This window comes from Thrips palmi, unplaced genomic scaffold, assembly GCF_012932325.1.
Source record: "Thrips palmi isolate BJ-2018 unplaced genomic scaffold, TpBJ-2018v1 HiC_scaffold_2, whole genome shotgun sequence".
In the NCBI taxonomy this organism is placed as follows: domain Eukaryota; kingdom Metazoa; phylum Arthropoda; class Insecta; order Thysanoptera; family Thripidae; genus Thrips; species Thrips palmi.
Genome location: NW_023144629.1, coordinates 10,755,751 through 10,780,749, shown reverse-complemented (window position 1 = coordinate 10,780,749; position 24,999 = coordinate 10,755,751). Strand labels below are relative to the sequence as shown.

Below are 24,999 nucleotides of genomic sequence, written 5' to 3'. Positions count from 1 at the left end.
ACCGTCAACGGGGGTAACTTGGGACAGTCTGCCCTGTACAGCCTGTTGGTGCTGCCATTCAGCGAAGGGGGTTCCCAGCGTCAAACCCGCGGCTGGATTTTGTTTCAGAGGCCTCAGGGCACGCGCGGAAAGGTGGAAGAGGTGCTTAACATCACAAATAGTATTTGAGAAACGTGAAACTACATAATAGGGTTTTTGACAAAATATGTCAATCATTGACAAGTTGACCCTAATGCAACGAGTGAAATGCAGATTTGGCCGATTAGTCTCTCTAGGTTGTTAGATCATACACAGACAATAACGTTCGCAAAAGGGCGTTGATTATAGTTTTCCCATCTTCGGTCCAAACTTCAATTTATCAAAAAAACAAATTTTACGGGGTAACTTGGGTCAGTCTTTTCCTCATGTTTCCAGCAGTCCTAGCCTTCTAGGAGTTGACTGACCCGGTCCCTGACATAACTTAAACGTCGGATTTTACGATGAAGATGGAAAGAGATGCCTTGCTCTGTAATTTTGTCTTCTGGCAATGCATATTTTGAAATTTTCAGAAAATGCCTAGAAAATACCAGTAGAACAAAGAGTTCCACGTAGAGCCCTAGATTTAGTCCAATGTCGGTCCTACAAGAGTTCCTCGGCCCGAATTCTCGGTCTACATGTTGTGACTTCAATTTATTACATCCATTGACATCAATAGATGCATGGGAATGTAGCTTATTACCTACTGTCCCAAGTTACCCCCGGTCATGGGGTAACTTGGGACACTCTTTCGAGACCGCTGGGAAACGATACAATCGAGGCAAATGAACCAGACAAGCATGAAATCATGGGATAAGGGTCAAACTTAAACATAGTGAGGATCCATTGGTCTGGGTTGAGTATCTTGCCTCTGGCGTTCGAAAAACGTGAAAAAGTGTCCCAAGTTACCCCCGTTGACGGTATGGTCGTAAAAAAGCGTCATTTCTGATGTTTAGATCCAAGAAGGGGGCGGCGCCGGCGAAAACTCTTTTGGCACTAGTCTTACAGTATCCTGGGGGTCCCAATCCTGTGAAACACTGGTAAAACTAAAGCGCAACTCTATGCTTGCTTGAAGACGTTACGCTTGAATAAGCATAGTCTGGAAATTCCCCCATGCATTTAGATAGGGGGAATCTTGGCGGATGAGCCTGTTACGCTTGATTTCAAGCGTAAACAGATTACTCTTGAAAACAGAGGGTAATACTACGCTTTAGTTTTACCAGTGAAAGATTATCGATATTAGATCCATTGCTCCACCCTAGTCTACAAGACGGGACGGCACTGATGCTCCTCTGGCGAAATTTTTCAGTGGGCAATCCTCTGGTCTCTGGTCCCCCTCTATTTGAATCCATGACATGTCTCGAGAGAGCCGTTGGGTTGGGGGAAGAATGACCCTTTCGCCAAAATAACCACTAACTGCTAAGGGATGGAGGTGCTCAATCGCTCCACATTCCCGTCCAATACCAGCACTGTTATCCAAGTTGCGATACTTTCAACACAAAAACGTGCGATAATATCCAAAATGTGATTCCCACGAATCATTACTCCCCAGATGCGATTACTTTTGTATCACAAAATTTTTGCAATGATCATCGCACATTTCTGCAATGAAAGTAGAAATTATTGCATAATGCGATGGTGGCAACACAAAATGTGCATTCAATACAGTTTTTTGCAATGATCATTGCAAAATTCTGCGATGCTGCAGCTTACCACACCTTTTTGCAATGATCATCACAGAAAAGAGCGATGAAATTTGTATCGCGCTGAAAGTGCGGTCTGCATCGCAGGTGGAATAACAGTGAGCTGCACAAGGGGCAATGCCAACTTTTCTTTTTCGATTGGCCCACGCACTTGCCATGGTACCGAGGCATACATAACACGCCATCTGCTGGACTTACGTGACGAATAAGAGGGCTTGGCATAGGAATTGGCATTATGGTACAAAAACATCGAGAGTTAGACCGGAAGTTGAGAAGAAATCAAGAACAAACGCCGGACTGAAAAGAGAATATAACTCTGCGGAAGCGACGCTGACGCTCATTCTTATACTCATTTCCCATGCTTTGTTCTTCTTGATTTCCTGTTAACTTCCGCTTCAGCCCTTCTCGGAAGTACCCTATTATTCCATCAACGAGGTGGCCGGTGCTGTACCATTCGAGTAAATCCCTCGTACGATAGACTTGCCCGGACTTGGCACCAACATGCTCGCGCTGCAGTGCCTATCCCAGGGAACTAGGCACAAGACCGTCATTTCTGTCAAATACCAAAATTTGGTGACACTCAGAATCCAAACGCTATGTGCATAGCGTCGATGTGCAATACCTCCCCATTCCCATGCATTAGCATTGGGCATTTTCGGGATGCATCGCACGTAAGGTGCGATATGGCTATGGCATCGCACGTATGGTGCGATATCTCAGCTGCATCGCACCATACGTGCTATACTCATGGCGTTTGGAATCTTAGTGGAAATATGTTGTCTTTGAGGTTTGCACACTTTTACATATAGCCGTTTACCGTCTAAAGAAGGCAAATACCCACGAGTGTTATTTCACTTACCGAAAGGGCATGAAATTTCCTTTCAAATTGACCCTACCAGACCTCTGTGTGTTGCCGATCACCTTACTCTATGGCCTCAAATATGTGCCATTTTGGCTCAAAATGGGTCAAATCGGCGGTTTTTTCTTTATCAACGGGCTGTGGAGCGAAAACTTGGGCCGTATCCCGTACTTCGGGACTTTGAACTTGGGTATAGGGTCGGAGACATACAGATTGCACCCTGAATAAGTTGATTTTTCGATTTGGAACACCGCGAACCAGAGCCTCAAAAGTTCCTGAATAATAAGCTCAAAAGCGCGATTACGGATAGAAGGAGTCGAGGTACGATCCGTCCGGGGGCATATTCGGATTCCTCTCGTGATTTTACGTGTATGTTACTGTCGACTCTGTCATTTTGTCCATTTTTGCTGTTGTCATTATGTCCACAAGTCATCCCCACGACTTTGGCTGGACGGGCGCCACCGGCCGGTGCCTGGCCTTAGAGACCCTCCCGTCAGAGATGCTCAAAGCCCTGCGCGAGGCTACGTAGGTCAGCATCTGGTGCGGCTCAGCAGGTATACGGCGGTCGCCCGCTAGCCTGACTCAGGGTGCCTTTGACTCCACGGGACTACCAAGCGCTGGCTTGCGCATCTCTGACGGGAGGGTCTCGACCTCGCCTCGCCGGCCCCGGACTGACCCAGCCCAGGTAGGGATTACGGCGGCCTTATCCGCCCAGGCTGTTTTCATTTTGTCCGCAGCTCCTCCCGGGTAGGTGGACAAAATGACAGTCGACCGTACCGTTTTCGTCCTACTAGACTGAACGGGACCCATTTTTTGCTTCGTATTTAAAAGTTTTGGAAAGTCTTAAGGGGGCAATACACTCAAAATGGCCAAAAACTGACTTGTGCGATTGCTTCCATTCGCGTTGTTGAGCGTTGTTCAAACTTTTCATGTGTCAAGACCTTACAAAAAGAAGCATTTTAAGCCCAGAATGGCGTCGATCGGACGTCAGGGAGCGGAGCAGCGCCCAATCAAAATTTGGTCAAAAGTCGAACTGGCGGGCGTCCCTCAGTCCGCAAAAATGAAGATATCTTGACCCCGTTTGCGCCAAAATGTAGGTAATTAAAGCGGCTATAGCGCAAACTAGGATTATGAACATCGAACAATCAAAAGTACAAAATTTTACGAAAAAACCTGTTTTGATCATTTTTGCAAAATCCTCAAAAAGTGTTTTTGGATGAAATTTAGTACTTTCGGTTGCTCGATGTTCATAATCCTAGTTTGCGCTATAGCCGCTTCAATTACCTACATTTTGGCGCAAACAGGGTCGAGATATCTTCATTTTTGCGGACTGAGGGACGCCCGCCAGTTCGACTTTTGACGAAAATTTGATTGGGCGCTGCTCCGCTCCCTGACGTCCGATCGACGCCATTCTGGGCTTAAAATGCTTCATTTTGCAAGGTCTTGACACATGAAAAGATTGAACAACGCTCAACAACGCGTATGGAAGCAATCGCACACGTCAGTTTTTGGCCATTTTCAGTGTATTGCCCCCTTAAATGAAACCTCTGAACCGCTATATCTCGGAAACCAAAGCACTGGGGCTAGCTGAGAGATTTCACATGGGTGTCCTCCCCATGAGGGCAACATTTGAGCTAAATGTCAGCAAAATCGGAGCAAAATCGGAGATTGTCGATTTAGGTCGTGTAAATTTACCATAATACGCCCCCTGCTGCAATCTGTGGGTGTAAAGCACGTAAAAAAGGTCTGCAGAATTTGTCAGAACGTGGTAGGAATAGTATTAATGAGACTCGGATGGATTGCTGTTTTGGACCGAATGAGTTTATTTACAACAGTACATCAGGCATGGAGAGTGACTATGTTACATGGAGTGGCGTCGGATCGTGCAGGCCATTTTATTTTACCACACTACTCGCCCACTATGATCGCTAGGTTAAAAATGCCGGCGCTAATCGGTAGCTTAAATGTCAAATAGTGACGGTTTGCATAGAGATTACACACTTCCCCCCAAACAAAGGCTGTTAATTAACATACTACACGACGTATACAACACGCAAATGACTGACTTTAAACGAAAATCAATGACAAAATGGTCAACAACAAGTTAAAATTCAATGTTACTTCCGACCAACGTTGTAACACCGTAAAAAAAAAGTCCGTTCCATGAAAGAGACAACCCGAAAAATTAACAATGAATGACATGACAGAATTAGTGATTGCAAAGGCAAACCTAACCTGGTGACTTGCACTTATTTTAGACGGTCACAACAACGCACGAACTCTGCAAGATGTTTCACCTCTCACTGAAATAGCAAACCAGCAAACATATTGCTCGGTTAGTGCCTATTTTTTTTTTTTTTTTTTTTTTTTTGTAGCGAAACGTTGCGTCTACCAATGGAGCACTTTCTCTCACACTTGATTGGAAAGACAAAATTTTATTACATTTACCAAGCGAGGAGACCTCAGCTTGCCCTTTAAAATTCGACACAAGCTGGTGGTTTGATGGTTGTTTAAGCAAACACTATTTCAAAATTGCTCCCAGTGTCGTTGGACACATTACAAAGGGCATGCAAAACAAAATCAGAGCACATGAAATCTTTGCAGAGGACTCTAAAAACTACATAAGAATTGAATTCGTACACTCGACTTAAATTCTAAATACAATCTCCGTTGTCTGCAGTTTGAGTCTCCGGAGCGTGCACCTTCCTGTGCAGAGACAGTTGACTTCTATGAGTGAACTTTTTAAAGCACACCTCGCACTCGTAAGGCTTCTCACCAGTGTGAACCCTCATGTGCGTATCAAGAGTTCCCTTTAGAGTGAACTTCTTCTGGCACACGCTGCACTCGTAGGGCTTCTCCCCGGTGTGGATCCTCCCGTGCCATTCAAGACTTTGTTTAGTCAAGAACGTTTTCCCACACTCGTCGCACTCGTACGGCTTCGCACCACCGTGAACCCGCTTGTGCACATCAAGAGTACCTTTCAGAGTGAACTTCTTCCCACACAAATCACACTCGTAGGGCTTCTCACCGCTGTGGATCCTCATGTGCCATTCAAGACTTTGTTTCATCGAAAAGTTTTTCCCACACTCGTCGCACTCGTACGGCTTCTCTGCAGTATGAACTCTCATGTGCACATCAAGGTTACCCTTCACACCAAACTTCTTCCCGCACACATCACACTCGAACGGTTTCTCTCCGGTGTGCTTCGTCGCGTGTCTCTCCAGCTTGGAAGCTGATGGCCAGTCCTTGCCGCACACTGGACACACGTGTTGCTTCGCCTTGGAGTTGCCTGCTCGGTGCTTCCGCGGGGCCGCCTTGTCCCGAGACTTGTTCCCGGACTCCCCGAGCTTGGAGTCCAGCCTCGCCTTCCTGCTGCGCGTCTGCCGCGAAGCCTTCTTCACCTGCCCCGCATCGCCGGCCGGGCCGGCCAGGGAAGAGGTGCTGCTGATGCGGAGCCGCGGGGTGGCCGCTGGGGGTCCTGTGAACAACACTGTGCCAAAAAACAACGGTTAATCCCGTTAATTTTTTTGCCGGGATTTACTGTAGTTCAGAACACAGGATTTACTGTGCCTGGCCACAGTATTTACTGTGCTTGGCTACAGTATTTACTGTACCTGGTACAGGATATTCCGTACCCCACTTCTGTGGTACAGTAAATCCTGTACAAAGTACAGTAGATCCGGTAAAAAAGTACAGTGAATCCTGTAATCTGAACTACAGTGACAGCTGTACTAATCACTACAGGTGCTACAGGATTTACTGTGGTTTTTTTCCCACAGTGAAGGCAACGGATTCTGCCAATTAAAAGGTCCAGTCAGAGACCAAAATTTTGTTTTCTGTTTGGTTTTTAGAACTCTTCCAGGCCGATCGTAGGAAGGAGGAAAGGACGTGGCATCACAAATTGTGACTCCATAAAACCAGAGTGCGCGATGAAAAAAATCCTGTCAAGCGTTTCTCGAGGGGTCCTATCCAAAAGATTTTATCTGCGCGTTCCCCCAAGGCAATCTTATCTTAAACGCAAGCAAATTTCACTCATTTTGATCAATTGGAATGGATACGTCAGTAAGCGGAATATATTTCTTCATGCTTTTTTGGTTTCTTTGATCTTCCATCTTCAGATTTACGTGAACAAAATCACAAATTATATTGATATGTAGCTGTATCAAACGATCAAACTAAGTGAAATTCATCTGTTTTTAAGATAAGATTCACTTGGGGGGAACGCCCAGATAAGATCTTTTGAATAGGACCCCTCGATCTTACGTGCCAGTAAGGTCCTTTTTTGCCAAATGAACGTTTAGAACAAGACTGAAACAACAATCCTGCTGGTGCAGCTGATTACTGGTCATTTTTTCCAAAATAATTTTTCCAATAGTATACACTGAGAATGACAGAGTCATGATCATGACTAAAATTTTGGTCGAGGAATTCTTTATCACCCAAATTTGGGTGAGAAAGGTTTCCTTACCCAGATTTGGGTCATAATACTATGGAGCCATATAGGTAGCTGAAACACCCTTCCTTACCCAATTTTGGAAGAGGAAGCCTTCCAATTCGCCCTAATTTGGGCGAGGAAACTATACTCGCCTACGCCTTACTTAGCATGAAGGAGGCATCGAACGTCAAAACCGACGAAATTTTCCCCTCAGATACGTTGGGTCATTTACCCGAGAGACAGTGTTATTTGATCAAAATTCCTTTGAAAAATGCCGCATGTAGCTGCACTTAGGCCCTTGGGGCGGGTACTTCACTCTCAGCACGTTACTGACTTTTTCCTCGTTAATTATGTATTCGTATAAACAGCAATAATACTTTGTATATTCTAAGTACGTATGAGTAATTTCCTTTGAAAAATTATGTACAAAACAAAATTCTCAGTACATTATTAAATACTGACAAAATGAGCAAAAAGTCAATAACGTGCTGTCAGTGTTCCAAAGACAAATCCGAAAAGCTAGAAAACTAACTTACCATTTTATAAGCAAGTCATGGGCCTAAGTTACGGTTTAAAACTTCAACGCTTGCGATAATGTTATGGTGCCCTTTCGGGGTAAGTTAAGGATCCCTAAATTTCTTTTTCTCCACATTGACTCGAAACTCACCTTCAACTGAGCTTCCGTCCGAGTCGTCTCCATGGTCCTGTCCTCCAAGGATCACGTGTTGCCTCGCCTTGGAGTTGCCTGCTTGCTTCTTCCGCGGGGCCGCCTTGTTCCCGGACTCGCCGAGCTTGGAGTCCAGACTCGCCTTCCTGCTGCGCGTCTGCCGCGAAGCCTTCTTCCCCTGCCCCGCATCGCCGGTGCTGCTGATGCTGAGCTGCGGGCTGGGCGCTGGGGACCCTGTCAACGAGACAATGGATTCTGAATATAAAGAAAGAAGTCCAGTCACAAACCGAAAAAATTCTGTCCTGGTTGGTTCTTTGACCTCTCTTCCAACAAAGGCAAACTGCGTGACCGATCTTACGAAGGAAGATAGACCTGGCATTATATAGTATTGTATGACTTTATAAAACGAGTATGCAGGATGAAATGAAATCTGTCAAGCGCATCTTGCGTACCAGTAAGTTCCTGCTTTGCAGAATTAACATTTAGAACACGGATCTAATGTTATCGCAATCCTGCACTGGTGGAACAAAGGCATTAAAATTGTACCCGTAAGGGCCGTACACTAGGGTGGTCCACTTTTTTAAAAAGTTTCAAAAATTGAGGAGCGCCGTCCAGATTCTGAAAGTAGGTGTAAAATCATGAATTTTGGTACAAATATGATATGATTTGGACCATCCTTAGGGGTCCATCAACGCCCCTGAACTTTAAAGAAAAGTTGAAAATGTAGCGGTATACTAAAATCGATGCTGTTACGAGAGTCTTTGTCCGATTTTCGATTGCAAAACGGCGATCTTTTCAGAAAAGTGCGCTCTACTTGATGATGTACATAAAATGACGATCCGACGCATTGCCTATTTTCCAGGGGCGAACAATCCCGTTTTTAGCCTCTAAATCCAACATGTTCTTGCGTTTTGAAGGTGTTTGAGTCGTCCGATCGGATTTTGTGGGTCACTATTCGACGCGCCTGATCAAAACCTTTCGAAAAATGTCTCAGGCGTCAAAATCGGTTGGTTTGCCTACTGTACAGGAGCAAAAAACCACTGAAATTCGCTTAAAAATTGCTTTTTCGCGATACGAAATATCCTGTTTGGCATTGGGTCGGATTTCTTGTGGTGCCATTTGTCGCGCCTGGTCAAAAACTTCCAATTACCGTCCTGGGTGTACAAATCCGGTGGATTGCCGACCCTACAAGCAAAAAATGTCGAATGTCGAAAAATTCGTCTGTAGGATACGCGACCCTCTGGATTCAGGCGCTCGAAACGGTAATCGAAAGTTTTTCACCAGGTACGTCAAATGGCACCACAAGAAATCCGACCCAATGCCAAACAGGATATTTCGTATCCCGAAAAAGCAATTTTCAAGCGAATTTCAGTGGTTTTTTGCTCCTGTACAGTAGGCAAACGAACCGATTTTGACGCCTGAGACATTTTTCGAAAGGTTTTGATCAGGCGCGTCGAATGGTGACCCAAATAATTCGATCGGACGACTCAAACACCTTCAAAACGCAAGAACATGTTGGATTTAGAGGCTAAAAACGGGATTGTACGCCCCTGGAAAATAGGCAATGCGTCGGATCGTCATTTTATGTACATCATCAAGTAGAGCGCACTTTTCTGAAAAGATCGCCGTTTTGCAATCGAAAATCGGACAAAGACTCTCGTAACAGCATCGATTTTAGTATACCGCTACATTTTCAACTTTTCTTTAAAGTTCAGGCGCGTTGATGGACCCCTAAGAATGGTCCAAATCTTATCATATTTGTATCAAAATTCATGATTTTACACCTACTTTCAGAATCTGGACGGCGCTCCTCTATTTTTGAAACTTTTAAAAAAAGTGGACCACCCTACCGTACACTCTTAGACTGGTATTGACTTTTTTCTCTCCATCGTCGAATTTTAATCCTTTGCCTACGTAGTTTTTTTAGGCAGCAATAATATGTAGCATTTCCCTTACAACCATGTACAATATTGTTCACTATAAAGACTAAATTGTCATCAATAATTGACTATTTTTCAAGTCTGTTGCGTATAGACTCTTTGTCTAATGACAAACTGACTTCAAGTCAATATAACAAACAAAATCTTACATAGATATTGAGGAAATAGTATTTTTTATTGCTGTGTAAAATACTCTTTACCAAAAGATTAAAAGTCAATAACAGTCTGAGAGTGTAAACGATTTACCCCCTGAAACGGCGTGAATCGTTGCCTTAAGGCTTTCTTTGAAAGGGCATTAAAACTTCGCCTAAAAGTCCTATACCATTCAGGCCCTTTCAAGGGCATTAAAGGATTAGCACCCTTAAAGGGCAAAGATATTTATGCCCCAAAGAGCGTAGTTTTAACGCCTTTGTTTTACCAGTGCGCACACTCTTGCAGGAACGTGTCTAGTCAAAGCAATCGCCACATTGGCTGCTCCAGACTCACCTTCAGCTAGGGTGCTTCTCTCCATGGTCCTGTCTTTCAAGGTCCTCCGATTCCTCGGCCTTCACGGAACCTGCAAGCAACACTGCGTTAGTGGAGCCAAAGGGGGAAAACACCGGTCCCCGGGCACGACGGCCACAGTTAACGCGGGCTGTTGCGTCGGAGGCCTAAGTGTTTGGCGGGTGCAGGGCGGAACCACCGTCCGCCGGGGAACCTCGTGCAAGGAGCGCGCCGCATTAGGATTGACACACCGCATTCATGTGGACAGTTAATATTGCCTCAATGCAGAAGATTAGGATTCACGCAGGGCGGATCCAGGTCAACTTGAACGGGGTTTGACCGCTACCCTCTCGGAAATTGCTCGAAACAGTCTTAAATCATTGATCTTCGCCTAAAACCAGCCCACAAAAGTTTGGCTATTAACATTAACATACTAACATTTGGCCGAAATGTGGTACTTTTTTGTGTTTTGGTCCATTTTGGAAAAATTGGTATATTAAAAATTTGATTTTTTAAATATTTTTCTTAATGGGAATTTTTGGAGTTTAATTTGTTTGATATGAGTTGTCCTAATATAGACCAATTCAATTCCGGTCAAAGACCCCACCTCTGTTAATTTACACTGGAGGCTGAAGATTTTCTATTAGGTTTAACTTAAGATCAAAATACCAGACCCTGCCCCACCTTCCATTTCTATGCATGAAAATCTACCTGAGGATTCTAGTAACAACATATCAAAAGTCTGGGACGGCGTTTTTTATTGTAAGGAAAGCGTTCCAGAAAGCGCAAGTTTTGACTTGTCAATTTAGCAGAAACGCAGGAAATTTCACCAAATGCAAAGTACTAGGAGGCCAATTCTGCTATTTTGGCCTCTTTGGGTAGCATCAGAGGCGTAAGGAGTTTGAGAGGGGTAAAATAAAAAAATAAATACGAAGTGCTGGTAATACAAGCAGCAACTTCTGCCAGCTTTTCAACTGGAATTCCAAGAAAATATAATGGTCAAGTACATTGAGGAGTCCTATTCAAAAGATCTTATCTGGGTGTTCCCCCAAGACAATCTTATCTTAAACACATGCGGATTTCACCCAGTTTGATCAGTTGGGACACGTACAAGAGTAAGCGGAATATATTTTTACATGTACAAAAGTACATGATTTCTTTGATCTTTCATTTCCACATTTCAGTGAATTTTATCACAAATGACATTGATTTGTAGCTGTATTAAATGACCAAACTGAGTGAAATTCGCCTGCATTAAAGATAAGTTTGTCTTGGGGGGAACGCGCAGATAAGATCTTTTGAATAAGACCCCTCGACATCTGGCATATGTTTTCATCGATTTTCATCCTTTTCTTCAGCTGTCTCTCATTTTTGTCTACTTCTATCCTGTCTTTTGATGTTTACACAGTTGTAGCTTATGTTCCTTCATTCTGCCTTCCCTAAGTTTAGACAATATCAATACAAGCTAGGTAACAACTTTCAGTATAAGAAAAAGAATCAAAAAACGACATTTTCCCACAAAATTTGTCAAACTTAGAAAAATGAAGATATCTTCAGTGTTATTTGAGCTCGCCAACTTTCCTCATAGGGTTGATAAGTCCTACTGGTATCTATTGAACCAACAAAGGTTGAACTGATTTCATGACCCAATCCTAGATTTTGGTCCACCATGGGCTGGAGTTACTCTTTGTGGTGGGTTCAGTCTTGAGTTGAGTTGACCTTTTGTGTTCCATCACCAAACTGATTTGAAGCCGCATCGGGAAGAATTGGAATTCCCTCCCAACACAAAAGACAGGACATAAAAGGACAAAAATGAGAGAGACAGAAGAAGAAAAGGATGAAAATCGATAAAACATCTGCCAGATGCACTTGACTATTATATTTTCTTGGACTCCCAATTCAAAAGCTGGCAAAAGTTGGTGTTTGCAGTACTATCACAGTTAGTTACTTTTTATTTTACTCCTCTCAAACTCCTAAGGCCTCTGATACTGCGCAAAGAGGCTAAACTAGCAGGATTGACCTCATAGTACTTTGCATTTGGAGAAATTTCGAGCGTTTTAGCTAAATTGACAAGTCAAAAGTTGCGCTTTCTGGAATGCTGTCCTTACAATAAAAATCGCCATCCCAGACTTTTGATATGATGTAACTAGAAACCAAAGATAGACTTTCATGCATAGAAATGGATTTTAAAAGGTAGGGCAAAGTCTGGTATTTTGATCTTTAGTTAAAACTAATAGAAAATCTTCAGCCTCCAGTGTCATTTGACTGAGGTACGGTCTATGACCCAAGTTGCATTGGTCTATTATGACAATTAATATCAAACACATTAGGCCGCAAAAATTAACATTTCAAAATATTTTAAAAATTTCAAATTTTCAATGTATACTTATTTTACCGAGATGGACTAAAAAAAAAGTACCACATTTCGGCCAAATGTTAATATTTAAGACTGATTCGAGCAATTTCCGAGAGGGTAGGTAGGGGTCAAAGCCCGTTCAAGTTGACCTGTATCCGCCCACACCGCATTAATATGCACAATGCCTCCACGCAGAAAGTCAATAGAGGACGATGAAAATATGCAAGGAAATTTGACCTGATCAATACCCAGAGAGACGCCTTGTTACTAACAAATTGATTACTCATATTTACCCATTCAGGTAACAGAAGTGGAGGCGTAAAACTTTTGTACAATTTGGGTTTCCATCATGGTATTTGTATAGCCTACAAAAGAATTCCATGAGCAAAATTCCATGGAATTCTTTTATGAAAAAAAAGAGAAAAAAGGAGGAATTTTTTATTACTGTGTTTAACTTACAGCAGGCCTAGGAGGGGTTCCAGTTATGCCAAGTCAGAATTTCAAATCAATTTGACCTCGACATATAACTTGCATCAGATGCAGAGTCCGATTCATAAAAGTGAAAAAGTGATTTCCGCTTGTAATAGTATTTGTAATGGGGTTTAATTCTAAAACCTGCAGAAAGACAAGAAGTCAAGAATGGAGAAAGAGCTTCATAAACACAAACTCAAAATAATGCCAAAAAATATTACCAATGTGGAGTAGCCTCAACAGCTGAAGTTCAAAGACATAATTGGGTGACTTCCAGAAGAAATTACAACTTCAGGAAAATACTAACTACTTTAAATTCTTCCAGTGTCAATGTAGGCACTTAAAATCTGATTGTTCCACACAGACAATTTTTGTAACAAACCTAAAACAGAACAAAGAACAATGGGTTAGGAGAAAAAACAAACTCAAGCAAACAGAGAGAACAGTCACCATGAATTAAGCTGGTTGTTTCATTACCAACGGCTTCCCAGCACAACTAGTGAACTTGTCCTTTCAACAGCAGTCCTGGAGTGGACGCTGCTTGGTCAGATTTGCATTAGACTTTTGTGTCAGGAATCTAATTGTTTCCATCAAGGAGCTGGAACAAAAAAATAAGACAAAGACAGTCAAGCAAAGACAGTTTCTCAAAAAAGTAAGCAATAATTGCATTTAAAAAAATATTACCATAGTGTATTATAGTCACAGCAGATTAAATTCTTAGATAAAACTGGGTCACTTCCAGAAGACAACACAACTTCTGAGAAATAGTATTGTGTTTCAATTTTTTATTCTACTTTAAATTGACAGGACATCATAGCTGCAATAAAAATACTGAAGATAAAAAAGGGGGTAAAACAAGAAAGCAATAAATTTTTAACTCTTTAACTCAGTACAATTATGAAAGCACCTTTCACAAATCTCTCACCTGATATTACAAAAGCCTCTAACATGCACATTAAGTGAACTGCCTTTCCAGAAAAAAATAAAAATGGCAGAACTAAAAAATTCCCTGTCAGGCGTCACCTGTGTATGACCAGTCTCAATGTATCAGTTATTTCACAAACCAATCAAAGAATTGAAGTCAGGCTGTAATCAAAACATTAAGGTTTAAGGATGGACACTCAATGAACGGCTCTGTCAAGCATGAGCCTCTCACTGTTACTTAGTGAGGTTGATGGGCAACACAATGTTATGGAAGCAACTTGAATTACATTAAGTTACCACGCCCAATGCTTTTGCTGTAGTGAAGGAACTCAGTTAAGATGCAGAGACTGGTGGAGTCAAAGTAAAATCGTACTTCTGAATCGGTTTTATCAAGCTGAGGAAGAAATCTGGAACAAGATAAGGAATGCTCTGCAAACAACTAAGAAACAATACATTAAAGATTGTTTTTTATGACCATACCTGGGGCAGACGAGAAGCTCAAAGCGGAAGACAGGTTCATCACACCAATAGACCAGTTGATTGCATCTTTATCACAAACCAATGAGTGGTTAGGTTAGGTTGGCCGTACAACAAACAGCTGTAATCAAAATACTTGAAACAATAAGGGAAGGCAAAAAAGAAAAGTAAAATATTTTAACTATTGTTTTAACTCACCTGTATTCTGGAAGCAGGTTAAATCATGCTGAGGTTCCACTTAAATAATCTAGTAACTCTGCTGACATGGAGATTCCAATTCCTGCCTATGCAGGGTGGGAAAATTGTTTCTTCTAGTGGTGCTCGACGACATTCAATAAGGAACCTGAACCAAGATACAGAACACTTAGCAAACAACTAAGAAACAACAAAATACAGGCTCTTTAAAAGTTTTAAAAGCCTCTATATCTGCTATCATTTTTCATTTGCTGAGAAAAATTGAAATCGTTTAAACAGAAAATCAAGTTAAGATATCCATTTAATTCCGCTAGCCACTGGAGCCTGCTGCCAACTTCACGTATTGTACCTGACCAGGTATGAATGCAACGGCTTAGTTTCTTTTAAAAAAATAAAGTTACAGCAATGCTAGTTGACTCACTATTAAGGGAATAGACGATGATTTATAAACCATCATCTGGAGAAAAATGGCAAAATTGGTCAGGTTAAGGATCATGGCAAACTTCCCAAATACGTCATCTTTGCTGAATACATGATCTAGGAAACAAGCAAATTGACAAAATTTAAATTTTTCTCTGATCTGGATGAAAAAGCGATACACAAGCACGATAATTACTTGCTTTCTAGAACGGTCGATGCCGCGACCATCACCGACTCAAATTCACATCTCGATGTTCTCTACACAGACTTGAGCAAATTTTCACTAATCAGTGTACGCCAGAAACTCGGGAACCTCGAGGAATACTGATGTGACCTGATAGCACCAGTGATTTCACGAATAGTCACAGTTGATGATTGGATTTGGAATGTTTACATCGACCCAAGAAAACCCTAACCACACTCATCACTCACCATCCCCGTCCCCTTCCCCACCCCACTGCCTCCTACCCCCTCACCCACCTGTATGAGAAATTTATCATTCCGCCACCGCACCGCCTGCTAAGTCAATAACCAGACTTTTAGGACAATAATAACCTTATTCGAGAATATTCAAGCATAAATACTACTTTGAGTGCACTCTAGAAGCTATTTTGCTGTAATATAGAAATCACTTATGATAGACATGGCTTTGAAACGTAGAAACAACTCTCAAACTCCCCTCAGCCGGGTGTGGGACGAAAATGTCGTCTGCTATTCTGCCGTCCTCATAAAACGCCACTTTTTACTTCAAATTCACCATCATGTATCGAAACGGCAGTACATTTAGTTTGAGTACGCCATAAAAAATGTTTCCCACCATATTTGAAGCCTTCGCCGTCTGTGTCCAAAACCTGGAGAAACTCCATCATCGGAGCTCAGCTCTCCTGCCCTGCGCCGGTGTCAAAGCCAAACATAAACAAAAACACCGAAAGGCCCTAGTTTTAGGTGGGTAATAATAATTTTTATAGCATAAGATTTGAATTTATTTGTTCTGATTGTCACAGGGTGCCAATTTCTTTTCTGTTCGCCTAAATCTGCAATCAGTGTTTGCCCTTATTTGCGGTTAATTTCGTTTGTACAGGCTTCGTTTTTTCATCAGGATTCAACCAGACATCAGGACTGGCCCACAAAGCAACAAGTGCATTTGATGCGGACATATTTAACAAAAGGAGACCTTCTGGCACTCAATCCCTCATTTGTATTTGTTGTTAGAACAAATGGCATCAGAACAGCCAGACTTCTCACTTGTGCTGCAGTTTGGTGCAGTTTTTCTTCAAGGTGCTTTTCTGTAATGTTGTCTGAATTGTGAAAAGTAATGAATCCTTGTGCTTATCAGTTCTGGTTTCATTTTGCTGCCAGATACTACATGTTTCGGCACCAGCCTGCACACCAATCCTTGTACGCCTTCTGGACCGATGTGCGTAATATTATGCACTAGACAAGAAGTGACATCAAAGTATGGAAATGATATCAGGACACTCCTGTAGTTTACTCCATATTTCATCGGTGGATCATTCTCTTCCTTCTTCTTCTGTTTAGATTGAGGTTTGTATTGTTCAACAGCAATGATATGTTGTTCATGAGTGGCTTTGGTTCTTGTCTTAAATACATCACTGTTTGTTTCTGTTAGATGTGCCGGGACTTAGAAGAAAGCGAGGAATTTAGTGGATAAATGTGCCGAAAATGACAGCAGTTTGTGTTTTAGTGAACCTTGAGGGGCGTGAGTTTGTCTTGCATTTGTCTGATAACAAGTCCACGACACTAGAAAGAGAATTTGAGCTGTTGTGTGATGTGGACAAGTGGTTGCCGAGGCGAGCTTTGAAGTCCATGCCCACCTACCGAACGCACAATGAATTTTTCTGGAAAATGTTGGAGTTTCCTAGATCGCAGCCAATTCATGATAAAGAAATCATTCACATTGGATGGACTGAGGTTAGTTTCTTCCCCCCCTTCTCCCTTCCAGCATCTTGGCATAGTATTTTGTTTCTATCTCTTTATTCTTTTCTTTTGTTACCACTTAAATATGAGAAATGAACAATTTCATAACTTCATAGTTGTTCTTCATAACTTTCTTGTCCCACCAAGTCCCTATATTTTAATTTGTTTGCTTCAGTTACTTGACGGACTGAGCGGCAACTCAGTTGATTTTTAGTGGAATAACCTAAACCAAGGGCAGCCTACAGGGACATTACCATCCAAAGAAGTAAGTAAATTTGCAACCCCACTAACTAGCAATAACAGGACAGTTTATAAAAGGGAGATAGTAGATTAAAAATATAGAGTAAATGTAAACAGTGAAAAAGTAATCAATAGGCAGTTTGCGGGTGCAACCAATTCGTACTCAGCATTTCCCACTTCTGTGCCCTAACGCAATGAAACTGATTCCACAGAATGCGCTCCATCATCCTGCAGGCAAGAAGAGTGAAAGCTCATTCCTTTCTTCAACCAGGAACGTAGAACAGTGGTCCTCACAAAAACAGGAGGAAATTGTGTAAGTATTGGTAATGTGACCTAATCCCTTGGTGTATTATCAGTCATTGACAATTTATGAAAAGTCTTGGTTCGCAATCTTAAATCATAATGTTCTTCTTTCTAACAGTGGTGCATACCCAAACAGTAGAGCAACCAGCATCAATCAAAGTATGACAAGCAGAGCCCGGAACAAGCAAAAATTAGTCATCAAAAAGTGCACAAGAACCAGGTACAAGTAAACATTCTGAAATGAACTGGACCTTTCTAAAATTTGTTCCTTGGGTGGTAGTGACAGGTAGGTCAATGAACATTCTAGAAAAAAAAAGAAAATAATAGGTAGCAAAGATCACACACACAGAAACTATTTTTTGTTTTCAGTGAGTCTGGGAGTGGGAGTGATGATGAATAACTTGTCTTCTCTGAGCTAAAGGAGTACTTTATTAAGAACACTGGGAAAGCCTTTCAAACAGCGAGAGAAGGGCTTGCGAGAGGAAGTACACGAGGCATGAAGCACTAGTGAAACCAGGCAAGTAAATTTGACTTCCACATTGTAAATTGACTGAAACAAGCACAACAGTTACACCTTTTTCTAATTGATTCTCAGGCCTAGTCATGACATCGTTTCCAGCACAGAGTGAAGTAAAAACAAAGGTACAGGCAAATTGATTCTGGTTTGACCGCAAATGTAATTCATTAATTTTTTTCTAAATTAGTCAGAGCAAAAATCCTACATCAAAGAGCAAGGTATTCAATTCCCTGGTCTAAATTTGCATTATTTTTCTTTCTTGCCGAACAGCTTTACTTCTTTGGTCTGAAGAGGAAAGTGAAGGTGACAATGACCCAGACAACAATTCCAAGGTTGATGGCAGTATCATTCAAGGGAGGATGACATCAACTACGACGAATCATCTGAAAACTGCAAAACACCCGCAAAGAAATCGAAATTAACACAAGAGGTACCATTTAAAGTACAGAAAAGAAGGAAAGGGCCCCATTCAAAACCGGTTGGTGTGAATAATTTGGTGTGATTTATCTGACATTGAATCAAGACTGTCACTCAATTATTCTTTTGATGCAGACTAGACGAGTACATGGGCAGGTGCTCACAGAGAACAACTGCGTACCCAAATTTTCACAACTGGCAGAAGCTTCACTTAATACAGATGAGCCAGATATGAGGCTTATATTACTAGAACTTAGGGCCCATATTAATGGCATTTTGGGGAAGAATCTCCCATCAAATGCACAATATAGAGTGGTAGCAAGTACTCTCAATAAGAAATATCCCATTGTAGCTGATCCTGATAATGCTTATGTAAGGATATTTTAGCAAAGTTTCAAAGGTGGTTCTCTTTATTTTAAATAATGCACCATTGCATTTAATCTTTATTCCAGGAGAACATCAAGTTGAAAGTCAGCGCTTCTCTCAGCAAAAAAAAGGACAAATAATAATAAAGAAAAAAAAAGTTGGAGTAGGAACTAGCAAAATGGAAAGCTACAAAGAAGGCAAAGTCATCAGATCAGCTGAACATAAAAATGTGAGTCTCTTGTAAGAAGTTCCTGGTCCTCCATATCGCTGTTAGCTGATCTCTGCCATGACAACTGTAGAGGCCTTCTTTAGTACTTTCTATTGCAATGTAAGCAAATGTTGTTTGTAGTTTCCAGTCATTCAAACTCTGATCATTTTTTTGACAAATATACTAATTGGCCTCGCAGAGAATAGGAATATCGGTAGAACAGCGTCGTTTGAGGATTGGCCTTCATGCCCGAGGGCACAACCCACTTCCCAACCGTGCAACCAATCATCAGGGAAAGCTTACGGTATCAAAATTAGGAAGCTTATATCATCAATGCTGCTCTGCTTACTTCTGCTGTGAATCTCTGCAATGGAACCAAACCCTGGTCCTCCATGTCACTGTTAGCTGCGCTCTACTCTTACAACAACTGTATTGGCCATCTTTAACGCTCTTTGTTTTAATGTAAGTGAATGTTCTTTTTCTTGTTTCCAGTCATTCAGGCTCTGATAATTTTTTTTTAAAATGGACTAACTGGCTTGTGTTTTATTGCAGGGAATGGGGAATATCAGTGAATGGAAAGAATCATGGTATCAAAATTGGGAAGCTTTTACCATAAATGCTGCTCTGCATACTTCTGCTGCAAGTTACTACACCCCCGCCTCAAGAACTAGAAGGCAAAGTTTGTCCAAATCCGTTTCCACCAAATAAAATTAAAGAGGAAGTTGCCACATTTTATTTAGCACTAGAAGGTAAGAAAGTATTACCATAACTTACTGCCCAATTTATTAGTGAGAATATTTCATATTTTACTTAAATGTCTCACCATTGCTTGAAGAGGGCACTTACAATACTACTACTGTCTGCTAATGTTGCTCAAAGCAGGCACTTTTTGTGGATCCTGTCTATAACATGCACCACAAAAATGTTGACTCTGATCAAGCATCTGAATTTGTTGCAGAAGACAGCAACTTGTGAAAAACATTGCCTTCGTCCCATCCATCGAAATTCAGTTGCCAAGCAGTTTACCAGCCCAGGAAAAAATTGTTCTATATGTTCCATTAAGAAAATGACTAGAGACTATCTCAAAAGATCCAGGAGTCAGACAAGAAATTCTGAAGTCATTTACCCTGACAGCCAACCAGAATGACGTTTTTCGACACTTCAGGGACGGTTCTGAATTTTGAGAACATTTACTTCAAAATGGCCATCATGAGTGTGTTCACCTAATTTTCTTCATGGATGCTCTTGAAATTTGTCCCTTTGGACCAGCAAAAGGGTTGTACAAAACCCATGGAATGTCCTTAACTATTGCAAACCTCCCTGCAGATCATCGTGCAAAGGCAGAGAATGTGCTTTTGGCACTCCTACTCCTTGATGCAAATCTGAAGCCCACCGAGCTAGAATACTGAGAAGAAGTTGGCAAGTTTGAAGAATCCTTTGATCGCCTCATCAAGGACCTTCAAGAGCTGCATTCCAACGGGCTGCAAATCGATGGAACCAAGTATCTAGTTTGCTTTCTATTTTGCTCCATAGACAATCTTGGGGCACACCAAATAAGATCAGTTGTTCAAAGTTTTCTTCATGGTCATTGCTCGAGGGTTGAAAGATTGAAAATTCTCTTGCCTGATTGCCTGATCTCAATAGCATACATCATGTCTCATTATGCAGCCCTTACGCTTCAGCCCTCTGATTCGTTTATGGACTTAAAGATTTGAAAGTAAACATGTTTTCTTTAAAGATGTCGCAAAAATATTTAAGAGTTTCAAGAAAATTTTAATAACTCTAGCAAGGAAGTACCAATTCAAGTTTGCCTTTGATCACCTCTCTGGATACCTTTCCCCTGATGTAGTTTTTCATTCAGAGCCTCCAGAGATAACTTCAGAAGATTTTCAACTGTTGTGCGAAAACTGTTACCTCCATACGATGGCAACATTCATGAGAAAGGGCGCAGCATTAAACTAAAAACATTTTATGAGCTGACTGTAAAAAGTGTCCATGACAAAAACAATATCAGTGATTTGTGGGGATGTTATTGTACATTTTGTTCTCAAATTGTATCTGCTGAAAATTCCCACAATGGGTCGGTATTATGTCATCAATGAATGTGATTATGGTATCAAAGTTAATGCTGTAGGAGACCTTCCAGCTTATGTATATGAGGGCAAACATTGTAGTACTTTAAAGCACTCACTCATTTTTATGTAAATATACTTCTTATAGATGATTAAGACTAGACAGCCATAATTATTGTCAAGTGTAAACATCAAGTGAGTGTGCATAGTTTAGAAGTAAGATTATAGATTGTTCACAAAAGAGGCTGTTTTTTCATGCACAGACATAATGACTCCTTTTTATGCAATGTTCTTGATAGTTCTTGTATCGGCGAGGGACTTTTCTGTGATCAGCCATTCAAAATTGCGACAGAATTATTCATGTACTGAAAAGATTCGATTCAGTCTAAGAGCTTTTGAGAGCAGGATTGTTCAGCCAACTGAGACTTCCACAACCTAAACTATTTCCATCATTGAACTTGATGTGACTTTTAGTACAATAGAGCAAAAAAAAAAATATTTTGGAAATTTTTTACATAAGAGGTTTTCTTTCTTTGTGGAGACAAAATGGCTCCTTTTTCATGCAATGCATATCTCAGATCCACTCAAATAATAAACAGACAGAAAGAATAATAGTATGGCACATACTGTAGAACTATTTTCATGCATTTAACACTGCAACAATGACAAATCAAACGGATGAAGCCTACTGTAAATCTTAAAATATATTAAAATACTAATTTATATCCTGTTATTTACTTGTTACTTTAATCTATTATTGCTGTTTGGTCATGTCCACAGAACAAGTATTGTGCTCATCGCTCTTTTCTGCCTGACATTGTTCATCATCAAAAGTATAACTCAAACATACTACTCTTGGTGCAATTCTGGAAGCTCTCATCACCATCATTAGACAAACTTCGAGGCTTTTTTCAAGTGCCTTGGTAGAATCTTGAGGAATATCAATTTAATCAATTAAAAAAAAAAGCACCAGGATGGTTTTTTCCACATTTTTCAAGTAACTTTTTCAGGATAATTTGCTCTGAGGCATGCTATAATAGGTCAATGGAAGTTAAAAATTAGAAATTTGTGCCATATCAAAAAGTGACTTTCCAATTGATTTTTCGCGAGATTTCACCAATGCACTAAACACCTCGAGGTTTGTTAAATGATGGTGATGAGAGCTTTCAGAATTGCACGAAGAGCATTTTGAATGAGTACCTCAGGAACAAAAACAATAACAAAAAGTTAGATAAATGAGATGGATGAAGGTGCTTTCCCAAAGCTTGTCAAGCTTGGCTTGCAATCAACATGATAAATAAAGGAGCGGGCTTTAAACAAATAATTTCACGATCACAATATCCAAAGCTGGTTTGGTCTAGGGAACGCGGAACTGAAGCACCTCCAACCATCTGCAGTAGCATTGTCCTTGAATTGGTATCCCAGCTGGACAAGACCCCACTACATGCAGATGAGTACCTGAGGAACAAAACAATAACAAAAAACTAGACAACTGAAGAAGATGACAGTGCTTCCCAGACTTTTGACAATCTTGTCCTCTCAAGGAACTAATATATCATGTCAAAGCAACAAGCAGTAAAACAAGGTAGCCAGGTTGTCAATTCAAAGTGTCAAAGAAAAGCTGATACCAAAGTGAAAAGCAAGTGAGTACGTGCAAATCACTACGGGTACTTTCCTTGCGACACTGGCACTGGCAGGTGCTTTCCATGACAGAATGTCAGGCCTTGAGATTGCCTTGAGACAAAGCTTGTCAGAATTGGCCCAAATTTTTTTTGGTGACTTTTCCTTACTGGTAGACACTAAAAAAATATTTACTTTCTTAAAAAAAATTTGTATGTTTGATGAACAATTTTTACTACAAATTATAAAAACTGCAAATACCAGAAAAGACGTCATCATGGATTTGGCTGAAAATTTTTTGGTAGACTCCCCCATTAGTGTACTAAGAGCCTGCAATCACCCATTGAGGGCTCCATGTACACTAAAGGAGAAAAAAAAACGTTATGTTGAAATTGTTTTTTTTTTTTTTTTTTCACTGTTTTGGGCTAAATTGACACACTGTGGGTTCCGTCTCATTTTTGACCCTAACGCTTGGATCACGCAATTGAAACAGCAATTGATTCAAAACTCATATGGCAATATCTCAGGCTTCTCGTGCTCTTATTCTACAGGTTGTGAACCAGGTCATGAAATAAACTGGTGGCCCATTTACCCCAATCCCTCCAATCAAAGAAAATACTTGATGCAACAGAATGCAATGACTCCATGCACCACTAATTTATTTCATGGCCTAGTTCACAACGTTTACAACAAGAGCACGAGCAAGGCTGAGATATTGCCATATGAGTTTTGAATCAGTCAATTCAGCCCAAAATAGTGAAAACTCCCCAAATTTCAACACAATTGATTTTTTCCTCCTTTCCTCTACATGGGGCCCTCAATGGGTGATTGCAGGCTCTTCGTACACTAATAGGGAAGTCCACCAAAAAATTTTCAGCCAAATCTATGGTGGCGTCTTTTTTTATATTTGCAGTTTTCATTAATTTGTCGTGAAAATTGTTCACCAAAAATACAAAAAATTTAGAACCTTCGTCTCAAGGCCTGTTATTCTGTCATGGAATGCACTTGGCAGCCCTCACAGGAGAAGAGAGGATAGTCAATAGTAACAATGCATCATGGTAGGGACTGAAGGGACTGGAAATATTGGTAGGGAAAGGGACTGCAGGCAGGATGACTGCAGGACCGTAGCCATGTACAGTGGGCCAGAAGACCGGTGGAGGCGGCTGAAATTCTAGACGCGTCTTGAACTCCAGAGTCGCTAAAAGTGACGCAAACCGATCGTGTGACCCTACCAACGGACTGCTCTCCGAACGAGGAGGGGCGACACGTTCGATTCGAGCCCTGTTTAGTGACTCTGAAGCTCAAAACGCGTCTAGAATTTTTGCCGCCTCCACACGTCTTCTGGCCCACTGTGTCATGTCTTTCTGTCTCTGCAAAGGGGGGGGGGGCATGAGGGCAAATGAGACAAAATATTTGTGTTCACTGCTATTCAATTGGCAACATTCCTTGCCACTCCAGTTGTACTTCCGCTTGAATGCGAAAATTTGTTCTAGTGGGAGTGCCGGGGAGTGCCGGGGAGTGCCCAATTTTGGCACTCTTGTGCGGCGGGCGATCCGGGTCATGGAGAGGGCCAAACTTTGGCATTCAAAACGGAGTGCCACTGAAGCATGAAGCAGAATTTTGTTCCGTGTATGAAGGCCAAGCAAACTGTGGCGTGCGCGGGAGGGAGCGGGAGCCCTTTTGGCACTAGACAGCCGCCTGGAGGGTAGGCAAAAAGCATGCCCCCCCTCTTTTCTTTCTCCAAATTTCTGCGCACGCCACTGCAAGCAGAATTTTTACCAATGGAATTGCAGTGTTTTGGTATTGTTTTGCCTCGCGTGCACCGTGCAACCGCAACTTCAAAAAAAACGCGTTTCGAATATTCAGTCGGGAGTGGCGTGGCGTGGTAGGCGAGGCTAGAACTCCGCGTCGCGCGGTGTCTCCACCAGCTCACCGGCCCTGGAATTCGCTGACTGGCAATCGGCGCGGCCGGCCGGGCCGAGGCACAGTGGGCCAGAAGACCGGTGGAGGCGGCCAAAACTCCAGACGCGTTTTGAGCTCCAGAGTCGCTAAACAGGCCTGGAACCGAACGTGTGACCCCACCAATAGATTCCTCGTTCGGAGGGCAATCCATTGGTGGGGTCACACGTTCGGTTCGAGTCCCACTTAGCGACTCTGGAGCTCAAAACGCGTCTGGAGTTTTGGCCGCCTCCACCGGTCTTCCGGCCCACTGTGCGAGGCAGTGGCGAGGGCAGTGGCAGCACGGAGACAATCCCTGGTGGCAGTGGCGAAGCCCGCAGAACTGTCGCACACGAAATTGCCAGCCACAATTTTTAGCAACGATACATTTATGTACACAGCTAAACGCAAAAATAAATTAAAATTATGAATCCG

At 41.7% G+C, this 24,999-nt stretch overlaps 1 protein-coding gene and 2 long non-coding RNA genes across 6 annotated transcripts; 2 read left to right on the top strand and 1 right to left on the bottom strand.

Annotated features, from left to right (window-relative positions):
* Window positions 1–4,372: 4,372 nt before the first annotated feature.
* LOC117647672 (zinc finger protein 239-like) lies at window positions 4,373–15,377 on the bottom strand. Its single transcript, XM_034389560.1, has 12 exons — window positions 15,142–15,377; window positions 14,529–14,673; window positions 14,334–14,451; window positions 14,141–14,260; window positions 13,855–14,015; window positions 13,614–13,746; window positions 13,407–13,527; window positions 13,151–13,311; window positions 12,918–13,073; window positions 10,106–10,175; window positions 7,680–7,913; window positions 4,373–6,067 (listed from the first exon to the last, which is right to left on the bottom strand). Exons 10-12 carry the CDS (start codon window positions 10,128–10,130, stop codon window positions 5,232–5,234), a joined length of 1,095 nt encoding a protein of 364 aa, XP_034245451.1. The 5' UTR covers window positions 10,131–10,175; window positions 12,918–13,073; window positions 13,151–13,311; window positions 13,407–13,527; window positions 13,614–13,746; window positions 13,855–14,015; window positions 14,141–14,260; window positions 14,334–14,451; window positions 14,529–14,673; window positions 15,142–15,377; the 3' UTR covers window positions 4,373–5,231.
* Window positions 15,378–15,493: 116 nt separating this feature from the next.
* LOC117647678 lies at window positions 15,494–17,939 on the top strand. 3 transcript variants are annotated; one of them, XR_004587842.1, is made up of 8 exons: window positions 15,494–15,890; window positions 16,045–16,223; window positions 16,305–16,490; window positions 16,576–16,877; window positions 17,059–17,148; window positions 17,336–17,436; window positions 17,545–17,712; window positions 17,796–17,939. It is a non-coding gene; the product is annotated as an uncharacterized LOC117647678 (long non-coding RNA). The 3 variants fall into 3 exon arrangements; XR_004587843.1 differs by having other exon boundaries at window positions 16,027–16,223; window positions 16,327–16,490; XR_004587841.1 differs by having other exon boundaries at window positions 16,027–16,223.
* Window positions 17,940–18,016: 77 nt separating this feature from the next.
* LOC117647677 lies at window positions 18,017–21,755 on the top strand. 2 transcript variants are annotated; one of them, XR_004587840.1, is made up of 7 exons: window positions 18,017–18,068; window positions 18,214–18,421; window positions 18,496–18,732; window positions 18,813–19,054; window positions 19,141–19,396; window positions 19,487–19,683; window positions 19,893–21,755. It is a non-coding gene; the product is annotated as an uncharacterized LOC117647677 (long non-coding RNA). The 2 variants fall into 2 exon arrangements; XR_004587839.1 differs by having other exon boundaries at window positions 19,134–19,396; window positions 19,893–21,754.
* The last annotated feature ends 3,244 nt before the right edge of the window (window positions 21,756–24,999 follow it).